Source organism: Akebia trifoliata, chromosome 14, assembly GCF_017979445.1.
Source record: "Akebia trifoliata isolate Shusen 1 chromosome 14, ASM1797944v1, whole genome shotgun sequence".
In the NCBI taxonomy this organism is placed as follows: domain Eukaryota; kingdom Viridiplantae; phylum Streptophyta; class Magnoliopsida; order Ranunculales; family Lardizabalaceae; genus Akebia; species Akebia trifoliata.
The window spans coordinates 6,318,688-6,328,293 of NC_141388.1; the positions used below are offsets into that span (position 1 = coordinate 6,318,688).

The 9,606-nt window shown below is 35.3% G+C and overlaps 1 protein-coding gene across 1 annotated transcript; it reads left to right on the forward strand.

The window, feature by feature from the left end:
* The first annotated feature begins 282 nt into the window (after window positions 1-282).
* Window positions 283-8,473, forward strand: SDP6 (FAD-dependent oxidoreductase family protein). The gene is made up of 7 exons (XM_086423104.1): window positions 283-782; window positions 2,330-2,803; window positions 3,867-4,198; window positions 5,530-5,690; window positions 6,114-6,372; window positions 7,756-8,053; window positions 8,148-8,473. Exons 1-7 carry the CDS (start codon window positions 425-427, stop codon window positions 8,153-8,155), a joined length of 1,890 nt encoding a protein of 629 aa, XP_086279230.1. The 5' UTR covers window positions 283-424; the 3' UTR covers window positions 8,156-8,473.
* The last annotated feature ends 1,133 nt before the right edge of the window (window positions 8,474-9,606 follow it).

A 9,606-nucleotide genomic window follows, 5' to 3' on the forward strand; every position in this document is an offset into this window, starting at 1 on the left:
CCCCATTTCAAGTTCAGAAAATGCTGAAGTAACATTGAAATTGACATTGGTTGGGACATTGTTGGCGTGGATATTTTTATAGAACCATAGATGCTTTTCACTGAGATACGAGTGAAAAGTATCTATGGTAATATGCACACCAATGCCCCAAACAATGTCAATTTCAATGTTACTCCAGCACGACTCTTTCAGTAAAAATTTGGTAGTAAGAAAGCAAAATAATTCAGGTCTCGTTTGGAGGTATTTCTGTGAGAAAGAATCGCGTTTGTCGATCGAATTTACTAATTGTGTCATTTTTAGTAATTCTAAACACATTTACCTCGCTATTCGCCGAAGTCTTACGCAATCTCAGAACAATTTCCAGTCTCTGCAACTACATTACCTCTGTCAAACGTCTCTCTCTCTCTTCCCCCTCTCCAAATCCATGGCTACGGCGACTCGCTTAAAGGGCTTCGGCGGTGTAGTCTTAGCGGCGGCTGGAGCATACGGAGCTTTGACACTCAGAGACCCAATTGTGTCCGAGAACGATCGAGGGAGCTCTGAGAACATAAGGAGAAAGATCGCAGATGTGAACACAGTTGTCCCCTCGAGAGAAGTTCAAGAATCTGCTTTAATGGGTGCCAGTTCTGTTAATCCTTTCGACGTACTTGTTGTAGGTGGTGGCGCCACTGGTTGCGGTGTGGCCCTCGACGCCGCAACGAGAGGGCTTCGCGTTGGTCTTGTTGAACGTGAGGATTTCTCTTCAGGGACTTCTTCAAGATCCACCAAGTTAATTCATGGAGGTTTGTGGGTTTTTGTTTAGTGGGTTATTTAGATTTTAGTGATTGATTGATTGCTCATTCGCATTCGATTACCCAAGTTTGAATTTTTATAGTTTTTCGGTTTCTGTTTTATGGATTGTTCAAATTTTAGAAAAAGGAGAATGTCTAATAGTTAAATTTCTCAAGAGAGCTCCGTATACTAGGTACTGTATTAAAAGAAAAAAAAAAGTTTTCTTTTTTATGTGTTCTTTAGATTTTAGTGATTGATTGATTGCTAATTGGCATTCGATTACCCGAGATTGAATTTTTTAACTTATTTTATTTTATTGGATTTTTATAGTTTTTGGGGTTCTGTTTAATGGGTTGTTCGAAGTTTAGAGGAAGGAGAATGTTTAATAGTTGAATTTCTTAGAGAACTCTATATTTTAGTTACTGTATATAAAAAAGGTTTTCTTTATTATGGATTCTTTAGATTTTAGTGATTGATTGATTGCTCATTGGCATTGGATTACCCAAGTTTGAATTTATAACTTACTTTATTTTATTGGATTTTTATAGTTTAATTTCTTAAAAGAGAGTTCTGTATATTAGTTACTGTATTAAAAGAGAAAAAATAGTTTCCTTTTTATGGGTTACTTTGTTTTTTGTTTCTTTGGTTGTCCTTGTTGACTGAAAAAACAGAGAGAAGAAGAAGATGTAATTCTGTTGTTTCTCTATTTAATCTGTAATGCTTGAGATGACATAAGCTCTTTACAAACTCGTTTAGGATGATGGATTATGTGTAAATTAGCAAAATATAAACCCTACTTGGAAGGATTTGAACTAAGGTCTGGGGCGTTAGAATTACTGGATTGGACTAACTACCTAATTGGGGGTGTGTTTTCAATGTTGGGGATATTGTAATTGATGAGAGAAAGGACCACTAGTCGGATGAAGCATAGTTGACTCTGTTTATTCGAGGATTGCCCTTTTTTTTTTATCAAGGTGAATTTTTTTGGTTTTATGATCAAGAGCTACTTGATTGCCATCAATGCTTTAAATTGCTATTGAAAATGTACTAATCCCATTGTGTCATATCATGCAAGAAATACTCTTTTCTTTTTTTACATTTCTTGATTGGGCATTTGTAGAGAAATCAATTCAAGAACAATAGAGAAAGAAAAATAAGAACAAGAAGCAAACACACAAAAAACATAGAAATTTTTATGTGGTTCCCTCAAGATTGAGGTACGTCCATGGATCACACCAATTCCACTACGAAGAGAAAACTCGCAGTTAAAGAGTACAACATTTCACCAAATAAAGGGAACCATGATGTTAGATTATTTGGAAAACTTGAGAATATCAGCATGTTGCCCTAGTTCCGTGGTCATCTTCATGGAACCCAATGATCTAGAATTTATTTCACACTGTTAACTCTTGCCCAAGTTTTATAAGAGTTAAAGATAAGTGATGCATGATATGTGAAGCTTGTGTGTGCTATTCTAGCACTATTAATTATTTTTATGATTTCCTAGGAACAGGTTTTGTTCTTTTTCTTGAATTATTAATATAATCATATTTTTTAGGGGTTCGCTACTTGGAGAAAGCTGTCTTTAATTTTGACTATGGGCAGCTGAAGCTGGTTTTCCATGCGCTTGAGGAGCGCAAACAGGTTATCCAGACTGCTCCACACATGTGCCATGCTTTGCCATGCATGACACCATGTTTCGACTGGTTTGAGGTAGTGTACTACTGGATGGGTTTGAAACTATACGATCTGGTTGCTGGACCACGCCTTCTACATCTTTCCCGATATTATTCTGCACAAGAGTCAGTTGAACTCTTCCCTACACTTGCAAGGAAGGATGGGGATAAAAGCTTGAAAGGTGCAGTGGTATACTATGATGGACAGATGAATGACTCTCGACTTAATGTTGGATTGGCATGCACCGCTGCATTAGCTGGTGCAGCAGTGCTTAACCATGCAGAAGTCATATCCTTTCTTAAGGACGATGTTGGTGAACGAATAATTGGTGCACGTGTCCGAGACAATTTGTCAGGTACAATGGGCTTGTCACAATTTATTGTTATCAGCTAATAAAGTTTATTACTTGTTTTTTATCGCTATACCCTTTTTTCAGCATCAAGCATTTGCACATAATATCCTAACCAAAAACTTGAAATTTGGCTAATCATTAATCTTTTCATTTAAAGGTTGCTGTAAAATTTTTAAGAGGCTCAGTTCTTTGACAGAAGTTAAAGACTCAAATCCCTACAAGACAAGATTTTGACATATGGTAGTTGAGGAGGTGGGACCCTTGTTAGCAATTTGGAAAAAAATTGATACGTGAACAATTCTAGTTCTATTCGATTTTGGGTTGAAAATTTTGATAAACGGAAAATATGCGACATATGTTTTATATTTGTATTATACGTCAAAGTTCAAAAATTCGGTAATATGATGGTGATGGTAATAATGATGATGGTGCTGATAATGAGGGCATTGAGGTTATTTACATTAGTTTATAAAAGAAGACCAAAGCGAAGGGGCAAATCATTAGTTTGAAAAATTAAGGTGGTATATCAAATAAATATAAAAGGGCATGTCATTATTTTTTAAAAGATGTGTAATCTTAAAGGGTGGGTTCCTCCAAAATTTTGCAGTGTGGACATTTCAAAGTCAGACTTGTGTTACACGTTAAAATTTACAAGTTTACACTTTACAATAAACAACATGCTACAATAGTGTTTTTTTTCTTTTATCGAATTTATAAAAATACATTTTATTTGTTGTGTTTTAAAAAAAAAAAAAAAAAACTTAAAACACAAATTATTCTGAATAATTCAATAATTTGGATCAACAATACTTTCTTTGGAAGAAAAAATGAAAAAAATTCACATATTAAACAGGAGATTGCTAGCAAGGGGTGGGACCAAAAGAACCCCCTTGTTGTGTGCCATCTCACCCCCTCTCCATTTGGCAAATGCCAGGAAAATTGTCCACTGCCATGTAGCAGAAGTTGTTTCTCTGTATAAAAAATAGAAGAGCTACCATTCTTAGCTTGGTTAACTATTATTTTCTTCTACTTGATGTGATCCTTACTTCCTGTAAAAATGCGTCAGGCAAAGAGTTTGATACATACGCCAAAGTTGTTGTAAATGCGGCTGGACCATTTTGTGATTCTCTGAGGAAAATGGCTGACAAAGATGCACCACCCATGATCTGTCCTAGCAGTGGTGTACACATCGTTCTCCCTGATTATTATTCTCCAGAGGGCATGGGCTTAATTGTTCCTAAAACCAAGGATGGACGTGTTGTTTTCATGCTTCCATGGTTGGGAAGAACAGTTGCAGGAACTACTGACTCAAACACTGCTATTACAATGCTTCCAGAACCGCATGAAGATGAGATTCAATTTATACTGGATGCCATCTGTGATTATCTTAATGTTAAGGTTTGCATTCCTGCTAAAAATATCTTTTGTTTTGCATGGTTAATCTCTTTCACCAGAAATTTTTATGCCTTTGTATCTTTAGACAGCACACATTTTTTCATTCAATACTTAAAAACTCATTCAATATTTTTTTTCAACTTTTTCTGTTGAACCAATTTTAGTTTTGTTGCAACAAAGTGAACAGTGATACAAATATGAAAATGTTAGTTTCCTTGACATATGGTCGTCTTTGTTACTCTTTTTCTTTATGGATAAGCTGGACTTGTGAATCCACAGCCTCAAAGTTGCATTTCATCCTCTTTTTTTTACCTAATAGAGTGTTGGTACAGTAGCTTCAATTTTATTTTTTCAACTTATCAAGAAAAAAAAGGGTTACTTTTAACCTTATTCCGTTTGAAGTAATTTTCTCTCTCTTAATTTTCTACTGGGTTTTTTTTATGAACTTTCTTAAAATATTTATGTTCTTACTATGCTTGGAATCTCCTAACACTTGGGGGTGGCTTTGGATGATGAAGACAACAATCGCGGATATGCATCCCATTCATTCCCCAACTAGTCATGGTTAGGTGATGTATAGTCGAGACCATTGATAGAACTAGTAAGATAGGGTTCCAAAAAGGTGAGAGGAAGGCCAAATTTTTTGTAAGAATGACATGAAGGCACATTCCTTCAAAGAAATGATAGTTCCATGTAGAGCGGAATGGTAGAGTTGCATTCACATTGCCCACCCCATGTAGTTGGATAAGATGCCACTCTGATTACTATCCTTAGTTATTTTAATGGAATGGGATTGTTTACTCGATCCAAAAGCCACCTTTGTTATGGGGAGATGTTAAGAAATGTGTAATAGGTTCTTTTCCGATGTTTCTTTGGTTAATTGCCAATCCAAAAAAAAAAAAAATATTTCTTTGTTTAATAATATCCTGATTCCTACACTAAACAAAAACAACAACTCATGATGCTGAAACTTTCTTTTGACAGAAAATGTTTTTTCTTCATGTCTTTTCCCTACAAATGAATTAGTTTGTATTTATTTGGAGTCCAGCCTGGCAGACACCTAACTCTGAAGAAATAGGGGTTTAGACCTATAGCTCGGTTGATATATTGCAATGCAACTTTGAGGCCATGGGTTCAAGTTCTCTTCTTTAGTTTTACCAATCTTCACCATAGACATCATATGTCGTGTATGCTGCTTTTGTATGTTAATAGGATTAATAGACTATCCATTTGTTGGCCTATGCATGTTGGGATGATTGATATATGCAAGCATTCAGAAGTGTTTGGTTAAATCCACTTATGAATTCTGAAATAAATATGTTTGGAAAATTCAGGTACGGCGCATGGATGTTCTTTCTGCTTGGAGTGGCATTCGCCCATTAGCCATTGACCCAAAGGCAAAGAGCACTGAGAGCATTTCTAGAGACCATGTTGTATCTGAAGATTACCCTGGTTTGATCACAATTACGGGTGGAAAGTGGACTACATACCGAAGGTAAATTTTGTTTGAATGAGATAAATTTGTAGAAGTGGTTCGACACCAAATTTTGGATCTCACAAATACCCGCACCTTTACATTTATACTAAATATAATCAGGATCATTTTAGTCAAAAACTAAGAAAATTTCACTCCACGGCCTTATTAACACGTTGATTAGTTTTCAAAAATTACAAAAATATCCTTTTTTACTATATAATCTTCAAAAACCCTTTAATAAATATTTTGAATTACAAATAAGCATTTTTAATGCGTGTGTGTTTGCTCATGCCACCTTACACCTTATGGTGTATATAATTTAAGAAGTAATGTCACCCTTCAATAAAATTATCGTTTTACTTCTGTATAGCAACTTAACCTAATTAGGCTTCTTTCTTCGATTATTTGAGCATTATAATTTTTGCTAAATCCAATTTTCAGCATGGCAGAAGATGCAGTTGATGCAGCCATAAAGTCTGGCAAGCTGAACCCAAACAATAGCTGTATGACAAGCCACCTGCTAATTGTCGGTGGAGATGGCTGGGATCCAGCATCATTTACCGTTCTTGCTCAACAATATATACGTATGAAGAAGACACATAGCGGTAAAGTCGTTCCAGGGGTGATGGACAGTGCTGCAGCCAAGCATTTGTCTCATGCTTATGGTACTTTGGCCGAACAAGTGGCTGCCATAGCTCAGGTTTGACCTTTATCTGAACTTGGTTCCTTAAAATTTAGTATTTGCACCAGAATTTTATCATTTCCATTCAGATTAAAATTATTTTTTGCATGAGCAATATCATGGTTTCTTTTATAAGAGCTGCTATTGGCACCCCAACTCTTACTCATTACACCCCAATTTCTCATTACCCAAATTAAAGATTAGAACACACTCTTCAAACATTACAAAGGTCTGGCTCAAATTATAATCTCGACAATACAAAACATTGTAACACTCATTTAAACAATTTCAGTAGTTGTTTACAATTATGATTAGGCTCATATAAAATCCTAAACCCAAAAAATATAGAAATCTAGTGAAAATAACGAGAGTGTTTCTATTGGCACCCCAACTTTTACTTTTCCTCAACCATTCTCACATTTTCTTTATTTCTAATTGGGGTGTAATAGGTAAAAGTTGGGGTGCCAATATCAGCTCTATTCTTTTATTGGCATTTCTGTTTCTTGAATTAGTGTCTTCAGGGTTCTGACAAATTCTGAAAGAAAAAATATGTCGTGGGATCAAATGTTTGAAACTGCTACCTTTTTTATGCCTCACTAAGTAGTGGTCTTACTTTCAATTTGGGAAACCATTGAACATACATATGGTGACGCTCATGTGTAGGCCCATGCATACACTTGCAAGGGGTTTGTAGCTGTGTTACAAATTTCTGAAATACGACTTTGTCTTGTTCAATATTGTTTAGACATTAGTCCAAAAAGATTTACTGGTGATTGTTTTTGAGATTTGACATAACTATAAAATTGATTTAATGGCCACATATCAATGTAAGAAGACGTAAATATCAGTTGTATACTAGTGTAATATCAGAAATATATTGAAGTATTAAATATTTAAATATACTTCTGTGAAATAGGATAGAAAGATTTTGGTAATTAATAATTTATTGTATACTTTGGAACTTGAATACATCCATATTTGCATAAAAAGATACTGAAATGAAGACAAATAATGTTTTTTATATCAGTAATGAAGCCAAATAAATTATTGTTTATTGTTGAGTTTTCTTTTCTAACATTATAAAACTAAACATCAATAAGAAATAGCACTACTCTATTAATAGATTGTAATCATCCAATTAGTCAAACTTAGCTGTCTTAATGATTTCCAACGCATGGGCTGATCAATTTTGACTCAACTTCGGTTCATGAGTTGAGGCAAATTTTAGTTTTCAAACCCAAAAGTCCCTGTTAAACATAAACAATTTATGTTCTGAGTTTCCACATGAATAATATGTGTAATGGGACAGTTTTCATGACTAATGAGTCTAATTGACCAAATTGGATTTTTAAGAGTTTAGATTTCTAACCTCACAAATCCATTTCTTCCATTTTTTTCTAGAATGAAAGTCTAGGAAAGCGGCTTGCACATGGCTACCCATTTCTAGAGGCCGAGGTCGCATATTGTGCCCGAAATGAATACTGCGAATCTGCTGTTGACTTCATTGCTAGGAGATCTCGACTTGCTTTTCTTGACACCGACGCTGCAGGCCGAGCATTGCCACGGGTAATTCAGATACTAGCTGTTGAACACAAGTGGGACAGGTCAAGACAGAAGCAAGAGCTACGGAAGGCCAAAGAATTTTTGGAAACTTTCAAGTCATCTAAAAATGCTCAATTTCGTGACGGTAAACACACGGGTAAGTGTTCATGTTTCTTTTCTTTACTAAATTAACTACTATCATAATTTTCGTTTTCATAATCTCATGGATTACTTCTCACTCAATTTCCCAGGGTCGTGAACCAAGATTGTGATGGATTTTTTTACAGAGATGAGCTCTTTGAAGCCCATCCATATATGGTTCCTTACACGCAAAATTGGTAGGAAGATCAACCAAACTCTTTTGGAGAAAGGCGAGCTTGGTTTAACTTAAATTTATTTTACATTTTATTTCATAAAATTAATTCACTCGGCCGGTGCAACTGCCTTGAGTTCCATATGATCATAACTTGCACGTCTTTGAAAAGCCGTCTGTGCTATGTAACCAATTAATTTACTTCCCTGTTGTTTTACTTAACCTTAATTACCAAAATAAATATTTTGAGATGACTTTGCAATATGTCTCTGCAGTAATGCTCAAAATATGATTAGGCGAACATGATGATTGTGATTTAGTGGGAAAGCTTGGATTAAATCCACAAGCTCGTGGATATGGTGCAAAATGTTGATCAACCGAGCAAATTGCACTAATCCATTCCATGTTTCAATTAAATTTGCTTTATGGCATTCTGTTATATTGTCTGAGCAGAATTGCACTTGGATCAAGTTTTTTGCTTGAGCAATGGCCTTGTTTTTATGATTAATTGAGGTTTTTTTTTTTTTTTAATAAATGATTTTTGGTAAAAATAATTAATTTTTTTATTATGAAAAAGGTTAAATGGGAAGGTAAAATAACTATTTTTCATTTGTATTCGTCATTAGTTATTTGTGAAAACTTTAGTACATGAGGCATTACAAGAAATTTTCATATTTATTTAATATAAGTAACAATCTTATAAAATTAATTGGACCTTGATAAGATGGTTGGACTAATTGTATTGAGCATTTGTCACTTTAAAACTCAAAAGGCGAAGAATTTGTTACTTTTAGAGTTGTGCTAGAGTGAATGCGAGGGATGCACAGGGCACACCTTGACGTGGTAGTGTGTGCATTTTCGTAAATGCATTTTACTCATATCTAGGAGAAAATGTATTTATGGCCATGCGTGCACCACCATGTCAAGATGTGTCTCCCTACCGAGGTCACTCCCGCATTTATCTCTTAGAATTGTATTTAGAAGCAATGAATTTCTAGTTTGCAAATTCTACGATCCTTAAAATCATCCTAATAAGTGGAACATTGAATTTCAAAAGTCTGAATGACTGTGCCACTCATTCTGCGTACTGGTCAAAAATGCATCAATGAAGAAAATTGCGGATAAGGTCTTTTTTGCTTGAAATTTGTCCCTCTAACAACATTTCTCATGGGTATATTGGGGTGTGAGGGGATGACCACTCTTACCTGAAGCCTTACTTCTCCACCTAGATGACATGGACAACACCTATTGTGATGTTCGTCGGTGGAACGAGTCAAAGGGAAAGGCGAAAGGGGAGGATTCGATAGAGAGAGAGAGAGAGATTCCTCTGTGAGGGGAGGAAATGGGGAAAGATCCAACCCCTTCTCTGATTCCCTAGAGTTATCTTTAATAAGCAG

What these genes read in the sequence shown, in the direction of transcription:
- SDP6 (XM_086423104.1), top strand. Translation starts at nt 425, where the DNA reads ATGGCTACGGCGACTCGCTTAAAGGGCTTCGGCGGTGTAGTCTTAGCG. An exon ending in AAGTGGACTACATACCGAAG is followed by an intron (nt 5,691 to 6,113) that starts GTAAATTTTGTT and finishes TCCAATTTTCAG; the next exon opens with CATGGCAGAAGATGCAGTTG. An exon ending in AAGTGGCTGCCATAGCTCAG is followed by an intron (nt 6,373 to 7,755) that starts GTTTGACCTTTA and finishes ATTTTTTTCTAG; the next exon opens with AATGAAAGTCTAGGAAAGCG.